At 39.0% G+C, this 13,258-nt stretch overlaps 1 protein-coding gene across 2 annotated transcripts in view; it reads right to left on the minus strand.

The window, feature by feature from the left end:
- Nucleotides 1–13,258, minus strand: part of DPP10 (dipeptidyl peptidase like 10) — a 429,398-nt gene that overhangs the window by 8,684 nt on the left and 407,456 nt on the right. For both annotated transcript variants that reach the window (XM_063400940.1, XM_063400939.1), the window contains exons 17-21: nucleotides 11,578–11,625; nucleotides 9,416–9,514; nucleotides 9,238–9,307; nucleotides 2,645–2,839; nucleotides 1,308–1,362 (exon numbers count right to left, since the gene is read on the minus strand). In XM_063400940.1, the coding sequence (XP_063257010.1) occupies nucleotides 1,308–1,362; nucleotides 2,645–2,839; nucleotides 9,238–9,307; nucleotides 9,416–9,514; nucleotides 11,578–11,625 (467 nt within the window). The remainder of the gene's footprint in view (nucleotides 1–1,307; nucleotides 1,363–2,644; nucleotides 2,840–9,237; nucleotides 9,308–9,415; nucleotides 9,515–11,577; nucleotides 11,626–13,258) is intronic.

Raw genomic sequence — 13,258 nt, forward strand, 5'->3', positions numbered from 1 at the left:
TACTGATGAGTCTCCGGCAGAAAACAAGTGGCAATTTTCAAGCAGCAATGAAAAGAATTTCTCTAGTCAAAACCAAGCAATTCTGGATGCTTAGGGATTTCATTCCAGGAGCAGTATTTTCAATCAAATGATTGAAAGAGGAAGAAGATATGGAGAAATCTTGATGCTTCCATGCATGTCTACTTTCACATACATTGGTAACAAGCATTAAAACCTGAATAGAAGTGTGTGCCATGATCACCTTGTACATCCCCAGCTGGAAAATCCCTGGCTGCTCCCTTACAACCCAAGTGAAATTCTTGCAGTGAGAGTTTCTTTCTCAGCTCAGGGAGTGCAGCTGGAGTTCATACCTTTGAGGAAGGTCATGTTCATGGGAAATGCTAACAACAGTCACAAACATCAGCCAGTCCTCAAAATGCTACCACGCAGGAGGTAAATGTCAATCTTCTCATCCTGCATCCTGACAGGCTGAGACAGGCAGGTTAAATGGCTTGCCTGAGGCTGTGCAGCAACTCAGCAGCAGAGTGAGAACTAAGGCTTCATGGTGAAACACATGCTGCTCTTTAAAAGTGATGACTGGGGGGTGCTTGATCAGGGTTTGTTACTGCTTTCAGCTCAAAGGCAGAAAACAGCTTCATTTTTAATAAAAAAAAATTACAAGGTGGCACACGCCAGTTCATAGATGAAGCAGCAGTTGTGTGGTGTTTCTAATTGGTGCTTTTTAATAGACACCAGTGAAATGCTGTTTAGGTTGCTACTAAAAGTCGAGCCTTTGCCTCGTTGTGTCTCATGCTAGGAGCAATGACATGCAGCTGATAAAACAGCAAATGCAAGATTTCTCACTGGTGCAACAAGGAACTTGCTGACAGCACCACAGGGGAGGTGCTCAGCTAAGCTCAAGGGTCAGTAAAACATTCAGACATAAAACCTGTGTTTTATAGGACAACATTGCCAATTCAACTGCAGCCCAAATATAAAACTGTAAGAAATGAGCTTTCACAAATACCAAGTCCCTAGTAAAAATCTCTAAAGAAAGCAGAAAGCAGAATTTTTAACAAATACTTGCTCCTTCAGATTCTGAAATGCAAATGGTGTTACACCTTAAAACTGATTTTATTGACTTAAATACCCATCCTGAGAAAAAAAAAAAACACTGCACAGAACAGACAATAAACTATGGATGGCTTTTTCCCCCATTTTAATAACTAAAATTGTCTTAAGAAAATACAGAAATACATTTGTTTATGAACTGACAGCACTTTCTTAGAGAATCATGATGATACAGCCTGTTATTTTTTGCACATTACCTTTCCAAATATACCCAGCCTCTTAGGATCAATGAAGGGCTGTTTCAGAAGCGATCTGAAAGGAAAAAAAGTTTCTTTTTTAATTTTGACAAAGTAAAATGGTGGGTTTTACTTTCTGAATATAGTAGGTAAAGAACATTATTTGTGCATTAAGGAATTGCCATACATGGAGATCAGGTAGAAGAAGAAATTACATCCACACAAGCAGTACTGCACTGGGAAATGTGATTTGTTTCCTAATTCCATTTTTATACTGCAAACAGTTGGTATTTGGCCCATCTCACCTAATTTAGATCTCTGAATTTAAGCATCTTGTCTAAATTATCCATTTACATCTGCTTTTCAGTTAATGGAGAGAAGAGAGATACCCATTTAGCATTCCTATATATCTTGGAAACTTCTCTCAGTCTGAGGAGGATCATCCTTCAGAAATGCCAGGATTTTCCACTGACTAGAGCTTAAAAGACTGCCTTTGACCAATTGCCTTTGCCACCAGCTAAAGGAAGATAAGATGAATGCAACTTCTTGAATCTAGATAATTATACAAATAATTAATTCTCTTATCAGTGCCATTATAATCTATGGCGAATTTTATACAGAAAAGACAGAATAACCTGAGGGGAAATATCAGACACAGCTGCTTATTCATGGAATGGTTGAAACATCGACCGCTTTCAAAAGAAGAAAAATACCGGCTTAAACTCTGTCTTTCCCTGGGAAACCCCAGAAAAAGCCCATGCAGACCTTGGTATGAGCCACTGTGCCATGTGCACCCCGAGTAAGGAGTGTTGTAAAAGCTACACACGACCACTCCACAGACAGAAATCACTCTTTTCTGCAGCTGGTAGACTCATATCAGTCTAAGAATGAGAATGCAAATGAGAAATAACAGGCACTTGCCAAAATTTTTCTCTCATTTGCACTGCCAGAACTCCATTTGGTTTGTGCAATTACTCCAGAACTCTGTGGTGGAAATGAGAGCAGTATCCTACGGTACAGACCTAAAATATTGTGGCAAAAATGCATTTATATGTTAATTTGGGCAGCAAGAAACTGACCTACAGCATACAGACAAATATTAATTAGCTCAGATGGCATATTTGGATTGCATAGAGAGCAGGACAGCTTTGTCAAAGAGAAGCACCAACTCAGAGAAAACCCAAATACACCTCTTTGGTTTTTCACTTGCTGTTTGTAATGGAAGGGTTACGGTTTCAAAATTTGGAACTGAGTTAAAAAAACAAACATTAACAATGCAGAGAAAACACTGTGGGCAGGTTTAGGCCAAATGCTCATTCATCCAGGGTGAAAGAGAAGAAGGGTTTGCACATACGTACTCTACAGCTGCTATTTGGTCCTTCACTTCCACTGATCCTAAGCAGCGATGGACCTCCTGTAGGATCTTGAGGCCTTGAAATCCACTCCCTCTGCCATCAAATCGAGCTACGATGACATTATCAGAGTTGACAAGCACTGAGTCCCAGTCAATGTGAAACTTATCTGTAACCAACTGGCTGCCTGGAGCTTCATCACTGCAAATACCAACACACCAGACACAAACGAAGACTATTGACAATGTGATGCGCTGTGCCGAGCTCTGATATTTTATTTAACCTGTGTGGCAGAGTTCAGTCGGTTATGCAACCCTGCTGAGCTACTGTCACTTCCATCCACACCATCCCATTAGGGCTGCAAGCCCTGCAGCAGAATGATTTCTTTAACTTCATAACCACTGTGCTGCCAATACCTGAACACACTTTGTTGAAGGACACGGAGAATTAAAGCAGGTAGTGCTGCTCATAAGAATGTGAAGGAGTAAACCCCAAACACAATCTCTAATGGCTAGCTCAGTTCTGAGAAGGCTCATGCAGAATTTGTAAACTCTCACTGAACACACAAAAAGGTAAAATTCATTCAGCACCCTGATTACCATTTTGTAGGATATATAATACTATTAAGAAGGATGTCACCTGCGAAAACAAAAATAATTGCATTATTGTATCCTTGAATAGATTTTTTGAAATAGAGTGCAAAGACTAAACCATACACTGGAGAAAATTATATTTTCTCCATCCAAATTCATAGGGAGAAATGGATACAGGCAGGAGTGATAAGTCTATTTTACGACCAAAAAAAAAAAAAGGTGGTTTACAGCACAAAAGGTGAAATAGAATGGGAGAATGCAGTTTCTAGAAAACAACAAGATTTTCCATTGAAGCCAAATACACTATTTTTGTTACAAAGAAAATAAAATGTCAGTTTTAAAAGGGAAGTTTGTCATTATTTTCCCCCAAGATAAACACAGAATAAAAGAACGTGCTATCGTGAAGTTGTACAAAATGCAAAATAGTTCTATGCAGGCTGCATCTGCCAGTGGAATGCAAAATTAAAATGTAAAAGTGTCTGTGCTGGCTGTAAGGAAATTAAATTGGATGGTCTGTGGGAGTATCCTGTCTAAGGTGAAAGGAAGATGAAGAGAGAAATTATTATTTTGCCAAATAGACTTATGTAAACCCTGAGGAGGAAAGAGAGATAAAATATCCTATCCTGTCTTATAAATACAACAATGTGCTGATTCAGTATCTGGCTCTGGCTGTGGATAAAACAGACTATCTTCAAGGTAATCACTCAGTTAATTGGCAAGCATTTGATGAACCTGTGTGTTCTCACATTCAGTCAGACCTATCTATTTAGTTGCTATATCATGTACTGAAATCAGGATTACTCAGTTAAGACTCAGCCACAACCTGTTATGCTTGATTTACCATTATCTTACTCATCAGGCTCATACTTGGCTTTACAGAAAGAAAAGAGCAGCATTTTTTGGTGTGCTTAACCAATTCAGTTGTGATTACACTAATTACTAACACTGCAAAGCAATGAGTCTGGAAATATTGTCAAGTGAGCCCTGCAGAAAACACACAATTCAGGAAGTATATAATCATTATTATTTGCCATAAGGAGCAGAACAACACTTCCAGTTTCTGCTCATTGCACACAGCAAGGTTCTCAGAAGCACTACACATTGACACAGATGTGTTCACAAAGTATTTATCATTACATCCAATAATTGGAGCCTCAGACCAGTTACAATTATTTATAAGTTCTTCCAACTTTTCCACAATATGTCAGAAAGATCCATGTTTGACTAGGTAACGTTCCAACACACTAACACATTCCTCACAACTGAAAATATTGTGAGTCAGCCTGCTTTCCTCCCTTTAAATATGAGAACAAAACTAACACAGTGCTCACATTTGATTTATACATGTTCTATATCAAGGTTACACCCACATCTGGTGTATATAGATATAGATGCTATATTTCTAGACACTTAGGAATAGAAGAACCATTACAGTTATAAGCCTTTCTCTAAGCCAGAAAGTGCTTAAAACCAAAAAGTGTTTTAAATCAAAGGTGGTACCTTTAATGAACGTCTCTAATAAAAAAGGAACAACAAACAGAACCTCAGCAAGTTTCTCAGTGGGTGAGAACTGACAGTGGTGGTTTCTCAAGCTCCTTTTTGGAGGTCATAGCTGGGCTACTTTTGGGCTCAGAGTTTAAACACTACACATTGTCCAGCCCTGCAGGATGGGTTGTTTGATGCATTGCTTTAGGAATCAATTTTCCAGTAGCTAGTCTTTCTCAAGAATGTCCATCTAAGTAATCTGTGATAAGCATTTAAGATTATTTCTATTGAGGTACACACAAAAAAATCCCATTAGCACCAAAAGGTCTCTTTACTCTTCAGCTGCCACTATAATATGATACTGAATATCTGAGGTGTGCTTCTGCCCTCCACAGAGAGACAACAGACATATATTTCCTCATGTTTGCATGATGCCTCTCCATATTTCTTCTAGTCTTTTAATGGCTTGTTCTTGAAGCTGCACAAAAGATTCACTTTCCAACCTTGTTGTCTTATCTTGCTATCAGTCCCAAGAGTGCATTCACTGGGGGTATAAACAGGTTTGATTGTTTGTGCAAGACCTAAAACTTTCATCAGTTCAAAACCAGGTAAACCAACCCTTGCTTATGACCAAAATATAGGAAAACAAGTAAACAAAAAACCAGAAATCTCTCAGAGACAATTCACTGCTACTTTGAATAATACTCAGGGTATTTTCCTCCTCAAATACCAGGACAATCTTTCCACTGATTCAGTTTTACAATATCAACTTATATATTGGACAACTTTAAATAATAGATACTGATATTTAAGATACATTACCTACACATTTGAAAGAATGAGGTTAATTATGATCAAAGCAAAATAAAGAATGATTATCAGCACTGATTTTATTACCCAGATTAAATGCCAGAGTCTTTACTTAATCATTTCCTGTGTGTTACCAAGAAATGTATCTTCCAAGTTTTTTAATGAGTAAGGTGAACCATAATGAGGAAATCGAGGATATGAAATTTAAACTTTGATCTTAATTATATAGAAAAGAGATGGTAATCACTTTTTCAGGCAATTACTGTGCAGCTCTCTAATATATAGCTACACTGTGTGTATTACATCAGAAGGAAACTGAGTGTGAAACATTATCAGTGGTTTAGGAGAACAAATGGAAGAAAGGAAAGTGTTTTAATCTATTTAACATTTTATGGGCCACTCATCACAATCCTGGAAAGAGAAAGAGTACCAGCCAACATAACTGGTTTCTACATGAGATCTCTTAGACAGTCCAGCCATGCAGATGGACATAAATTTTAACACAGTGATACAATGACCTACTATTTGAGTATTGCAGCTTGCCTTGCAGCTGCTAATGGATGAATGTTCACACAATCTTTATGCTGATGGCTACAGCATAATCAGGTCCTGGTCCTTAAGCTGAGCTTGTGTCTACGTGGAACTGTTCTCAGTTCACACCCAGCTTTCACTCCAGGACCAGGTTCCTCTGGTACAAGCGCCCTTCCAGGATCCAGCCTTAACACTCAGACATCTGGGGCCATGGGCTGAAAGTTCAAATTTACTTGCACACATCCTTGCATGAACACAGAAGCCTTTCCATCATTGTGCACCTTTGAAATGGTGACTAACTTTCAGTGATTTGAAAAAAAAACCCAAAGAACAGATCACACCAAACACCATCCCCATCATAAAATCACTCATCACCCACCTACCTTCCTCCCTCCCTCCCTCTTTTCTCTTTTCCCTCTTGAAAGTGCAGTGCTACTGAGATGGAAAGCAAACCCCACTTCTCCACTAATAATCCAATTTTCTGTTCTTGTTATCTTCTGATTTTATATTTTAACTGCATGTTGCCTGGATCAAGATGTTTTATAGAATCTCCTTTCCAAAAAAATGGACGTACAATTAAACCAACATTCTTACCAAGGACATTGGTAAGCATTCCTTTTCAAAGGTTATTCTCTCAATAGCTGGAACATAATGATAATCATATCATGGCTGAGAGTGGAAGAAAGCAAGCAGGAGTAGCTGAACAGCACAAAAGACAGAACTTGTTATCAGCCCCCAGCTCTCATCTAACACTGCTGGCAGTAGGAACAGGCTGTTTCTCCATCAGTCCCAACAGTACCACTCTGTGACTCAGAAAAGTCAAGTATCTGGGAAATGATATCATCTACACAACTAATCAATGTTCCCTATAAAAGCTACATGTTCTCCTTGGACGTGAATAATTTTCTCTTTTCTTTTTTGAAAGTAGTACTTCTGAACATGAAATAAACCTTAGGACGTCAATTTGGAGCTGTGTGGGTCAAGAAATTACCCCCTATACACCCACAGATATCCAACTGCTCTTTCTCAAGAGCTAGGCAGAATTTATAAGGCTCAAATAATCATCCCACAAGGGAACCTCCCATAACTTCAGTGACAGTTTGCAGTTTTATATTTCATTTGGGGGACCTCTTTAATAGAAAAAGGGATTGCTGGCAACCTGAGCTTTAAGTCTGTAAAAAGCTGCTGAAGAAATACAGTTTAATGTAACTTCTTTTTCTTCTAGGGAAGAGGAGGACACAAAAGATGCTCAAAAAGTACATGAGCCAGGACAGATTTAAAATTCGCAGTTTCATACTTTCACTAGCGTACAGGGTTTTCTAAAAAGCCCCTGCTAAAGCTAACACTGAGAATTCAGTATTGCAAAGATAAGAATCTGACCTAAAAGAATCAAAGTCTTTATACTATAAATGTAGATACAACAATCTGTATTCCTAAGTTGATGACTTTCCTTTTTATCCCACATGCCTATCATAAAAAGCCCCAAAATAATTATAAAACACATCCAGACATAATGACTTTGCTACATTACTTGCTCACTAGATACCAATAACTTTGGTAAGTTTAAATTCAGATCCTGCCTCAAAACTGTTCTCACTTCTTTCAACACTTGGTATCAAAAAACCAATTCAAAATAGTATTTTCTTCAGCTTTTTTTTTTTCTCCTTTTCCAGTGACTTCTGCCCTTGGACTTCTCAGCTTTCTGATCTTTCCCTTCTGTCTTCTCTAGGTTCTACACGAGTTTATAACCCCATATTTTACCACAGCTGCATGTGGCAGATGATGTATTTATTAGGATACTGGAAAAGGGAAGCGTGGCACTGCCAGCACTTTTGTGTTTCCTTGCTCTCAGAAACAGGAACAAGCACAAGTGTTTGCAGGTCCCTGCAGGGCTGCTGGGGTCAATTCACAGAGTCAGTTTGCCTTTGGCACTGCTGTAAGAGCTGCTTAAAATATAATCATTCCTCCAAGATCATGCCAGGAAAAGCTGCAAAGATGAAATAAAATCCATGTGTCCTGTTATTCCCCAAGAAAAGAAAAATATGCTCGTGAGCCAATTAAAGCAGAGAGCTTCCACAACTGCAGATAATTACAACTGAAAACTGTGAGTTTTAAAACACAGACTGGGCTTAGAAATAAGCAGGTTTGTGCTTTTCTGTCCTCATTCCTGATCTGAGCAGAGGAATTTGGTGTCATGCAGCAGCTCAGGTCTGTAAACACCTCACATCCAGCAATAAAGATCTGTGCTGTCACCCAGGGGAGATCTGCTCTGTTTCACTAAGGTGACACAGGTCAGCAATGTGGCATTTTCCTGAATTTAGCAGGGCACTCCTACATGTCTGTTATTGAAATTCACATCCCTTCCTTCCAGCTGGGACTGGCAGAAGCTCTGTAAGTCCAGGAAAGCTCTCTCCACCCATCCTGAGCTTGGGTGGAGACAGGAGTGATGCCCTGAGCTGGCCATCACCGCTTTTCCCAGGTGGGCTTCAAGCACACTCAGGACTGATCTTTTCCTCTGCTACACAGAATTTAAAGGCTGACTCTCCCTGCAAGAAACACAACCCATCTCCTTTTACAAGAACAGCACAGCTTTCCAGGGAATACCATCCTCCTCCCATCCAGCTTTTCTACAAAAGTCAACAGACTTTGGACCATGCCTATCACGCCTTCAACCACCGATGATCAAAAATAACTTTTATTTCATTCTGGTGTTCCTAAAAGCAGTTTTGCTTTATGCATCTCAACTGAGCCCCTCCTGGAAGCTGTACTAATTTCTCCCAGGAATAAAAAGGAGAAATAAAAATATTTATTTCTTAATAAAAAGCACATGCTCTGACTGAGGAGCTCTGTGGGCAGGATCAGTAAAGGGCCCAGGAAGCACCACAGGGCTACTCAAAGCTACACCAGAAACAGCAGTGCCTCCCAAACATGAAAGTGCAGCCAAGCACAGCCAGCTTTGACCAGCTCAAAAAATCCCCAGGCACCTCCACCAGACAGCCCCTGTCACAAAACCTTCCCAAGATCAAGTCTTTGATTTCTCATTTCAAATCTGTGAGATACTTTTTCCTACAAAAGATAAAAAAATCCCACCCACAAAAAACCCACAAAAATCTAATTTCAGATTTAAATATTTTCTATGAAGTACTTTATTATTTTGAATGATTCCAAACAGATACTTACATTATTAACAGAAGGGCATACTGGTTTCGATCCGTGAAATCTTTTGGCAGTGACAACTGTAAAGGGAATTCTTTTAAGAAAAGAGCAAAACATTAAAGGCTGGTAGTTACACAGATGAAAAACAGTAACATTGTAAGAAAGCTTTTGGCTTGCTAAAATAACATTTTGCCAGATTTACCGTAATCCTCAATGTGAAGCATTTTGATTTCAGTCTTGTAATTCTTTTTCTTAAAAACAACTTCTTTCAACACAGGGTTGTTTTCCAAAATATAAAACTCTAGAAAACAGGAAGAAAAACCATGTTGAAAGGCATGGAGAATAGTCAGAGATAAATCAAGATTCAAAAAAAAAAAAAAAAAAAGGAGATAAACGTGCAATGATCTTACAAATTAAGCTTACAATTAATCTTGTAAATTAATTCCTTCTGTACATACTTTTTTTTATAATGCAACTACTTTTCAATTCAAAAGGAGACACATCCAGTTCATTTTTCTGGCTTTGGTGGTCTTTGTTTTCATTAAGCTCTACCAAGGAAATTTCTGGTGACCAACATGAACATCAGCATCTCTGACAAACCCCATCAGCAGCTGCTGCAGCACAAGGCTGCTCTGCTGGCAATACCCTAAAAGCCTCCTGCAGGCCTCCTTTTCCCCAGTATTACCTATTCCAAGGCAATATTTAGCCAGCACAGCTAAATGTGGTCACTGCACGTCCTTATTTGTCTTCTTTACTTCAGCCAAGAGCAAGACCATCAACTGGGTTTAAAGCTACAGACTAATTTGAAGCAACCCTTTTACACGGGAAAGAATAGCTAATTTTTTTTTTTTTAAAGCTCAAATTACTGATTTGGCTTCCAAAATTTAGATTTTTTTTTAAATTAAATAATAAAATCTTCAATTAGGGCCAAAACAGATAATCTGAGGAGAATGCTTGTTCTGGGCAGTCAACCAAAATGGTATAATTATAGTCTGAGGATAGAATAATTGAAATAATCCTTAATCATTCCATTATGAATTGAAGAGGATAATCTAATCTTGCACTGAAACACTAATGGTAAATTATCCCTCTTATTATTTGGCTTTTTGTTGTTACAACAAACAACATCCCTCTATCCTGACTTGCTTTATTTTACTCTAAGGTGCTGCACATAAATCTCTGTTTCAGAAATACACACTCCATAGTACTTTAGATGCAGGTAATAAAGAGCAAAAGCCTGCTCTCACAGAATTGAGGAGCTCCACAGAAGTCTAAAATGCATTTATTGGAGCACTAGCTACCCTTACTGAGCTGGATAAAACTCCCTGCCCGGACTGTGCTGTGGCACTGGGCTTTGCAAACACAAAAATGGCATAAAAAAAGAAAAAAGAAAAAAAAAGAAAAGGATACTAAAGTGCAGATATTAATTAACACTTCAGAGCACGGCACTGTTTGTCAGGATGGTATTTCAACGTGCAAGATTGGCTCCACTGAACAGTGACTGGACCAGGACAAAGGGAATGCAGACAGGCACCGTTCAGGATTTCTGGATTCTGGGAAAAACCCTGGGGATAACCCAGTTAATGAAATAGGATGTCTAAAAGTTGGTTTAGTGCTTTTGAGTGAGAAGTTGTCCCCCATTCCTGTAACCCACAACTCCAGGCTGGTGGAGTCACAGTGGAGCTGGGGGTGGCAGAGTTGTTACCACCAGGAAAATTCAACTGCTGAAGGAGAGTCTGCCACTCAAAAGCACCTCAGCAGCCAGGAAACAGTAACAGATCTGGCATCAATATACACGAAAATAATGAGCAAAACTTGACAAGCAGAGCTATAGAATAATCTCCTAAAAAAGCCTTTAATTATTGGATTTGTCTTCATTGAAAATGTCAGCGGGGTTGTTCAGATTTGAGAAATTGAGGAGGACTAAATCACCATATGTAGGTCAGTTTTTAAGATTAATCATCCAAAGACTGTACCTGACTTCAACATAGCTGGATTGTAACTTTAAAAACATCTCTAAAAACACAGGAGGTGTACTGCAGTGGCAGCATGATCTACATGGGAAGTGAAAAGGATGAAGACCAACCTGCCACCTAATTTACTCAAGTGTAAACAGAGGATGAGTCAGATGCATTTAGTCCAAAAGATACCTAAAAATCTGGAAAACTTTCAGTCAATTGATTAACTGCTCTCCTTACCATTTGCTGACGTGGCTGCTGCTAAAAGGTAATTAATAGCACTTTATATTAGTTACATTAGTTTTCATGTACTTGCATAACATTTTCATGTGCTTTCCCCTCTCTCAACTCCCCAAAGAAATTAGATATGATAAGAAAACTTACTTATTCCATAAGGTATACTCACTTGCAGTATTACTTGTCCTGTGCACACTGACAACTGGGACACCTGGTCCTGTTTTGAAACAGAGGAAGGGTGAGGTGGTTTGTACTCTGTAGTTCAGTGACAAAGGATGGGATCACAATTACCACACGAGACAGAATCCTGGAAGCTCCACACACACAATTCCCCTCACACACAGCAGGAACTGCACTTTACCTCCTGGAAATGACACAGGCTGGGCCACAGGACCAACCAAATCCTGCCTTGTGCCTGGTCAGCAGCCCAGACCCTGACCCCCAGAAGGAGCATTCTTTTTATTTTTTAATAATCTCCATATTTTAGCTTTAAGTGATGAATAAAAAAAATATGAATTCACTTAATGACACTGTTTAAAATACAGCAGGTTGACATTCAGAAACTTTAGGTTGACTGGGAAATAAATTAATAATATCCACTTATTTTCTCTATGGAAAAGCTATAGAGGTGTTGAAAAAATATATTTCACATAATTATCTGTTTAAGAAGCTCCCTTGGCATGCCAGCTCTGCAAAACCAACAGCATCACAGTTAAATCTAGGTGTGATGTAATCTAATCCTATTTCACATACTTTATTTTCACTGTACCGCTGAGAAACTAAAAATCAGGAATAATTCTTCATGCCAACAGCCCCTGTGCAAATGCACAGGGTGTATGTGAAGCTGGCATGGCCATACTCAGAACTGGCTGAGTCTGCTCTGAAGATGCCCACCAGTGTAAACCTGCAAAGAAAATCTTGTGTCCCCACCCCAACACGGAATTGACACAGGAGAAATTCTGTTCCACCTCAGAGTTTAGATTAAAAGCACTCAGTCACTTCTGGGCCAGGGAGAACAATGCAGAAAAGCTGAACTCCCTGAGGACCCTGTGGCAGATGAAGGCATGGACCCTTTGAAATTAGGAGTTACAACTCTCTTTTTTGTGGAAAAAAAAATCCCTTTGGGAGTTCGGAGATAGAGCTTAATTTATGTGTTTTGAGAGGCTGTCTCTCTCAATTAATTATAGCATGAGCCTAGGGAAATGCAAATACCTGAAATAAATAGCATGATGACATTCACAGCCTTCACTGAAGATTTTTATCAGTTTCATTCTCTCCCTCAAGGGGGATGATTGTCAAAAATCTTACAGGTAGATTGTTGACAAATCACAGCTCTCTAAGAAGATAATTTCTTCAGATGTGTCTTTTGCTTTGGTTTGTTTTTATTTCCAGCTCTTTTTACTTCTTCTGAATTTGTCATTTTGCTTTCAGTCCTTATTTAAGGAAGACCTTTTCTGAGGGGGAAAGAACCAGCATTTTCCAGCCTATCTCTATTTGTCATACTAAAAGATGGAAGGATGATGACATTTTGAATAAAGGGAGATTGCAGTAGATTAAAACGCTGATCAGAGGGGGACAAGGACAAATTTGTGTCACAGGCATTATGTTATAGTGCATCAGAACAAAACACAGCACCTGAATTTCCCACTGACCTCCTATCACTAACACCAAACCCACAGCTTATCTCCTGCTGTACAAAAGGGGAGAAACAACTACTGCCTTTCTAAACCATCCTAATTGGGTGGAGAGAAAAATATCTTGCTAGTGTTTGTGAAGTGCTAAAGGGAAAATCCACAAACAGTGTGGAAAGTGCCAAGGATGTGCTTGCCAAAACCGAGAGGCTGAGGCCA

Source organism: Prinia subflava, chromosome 6 (genome assembly GCF_021018805.1).
Source record: "Prinia subflava isolate CZ2003 ecotype Zambia chromosome 6, Cam_Psub_1.2, whole genome shotgun sequence".
Lineage (NCBI taxonomy): Eukaryota > Metazoa > Chordata > Aves > Passeriformes > Cisticolidae > Prinia > Prinia subflava.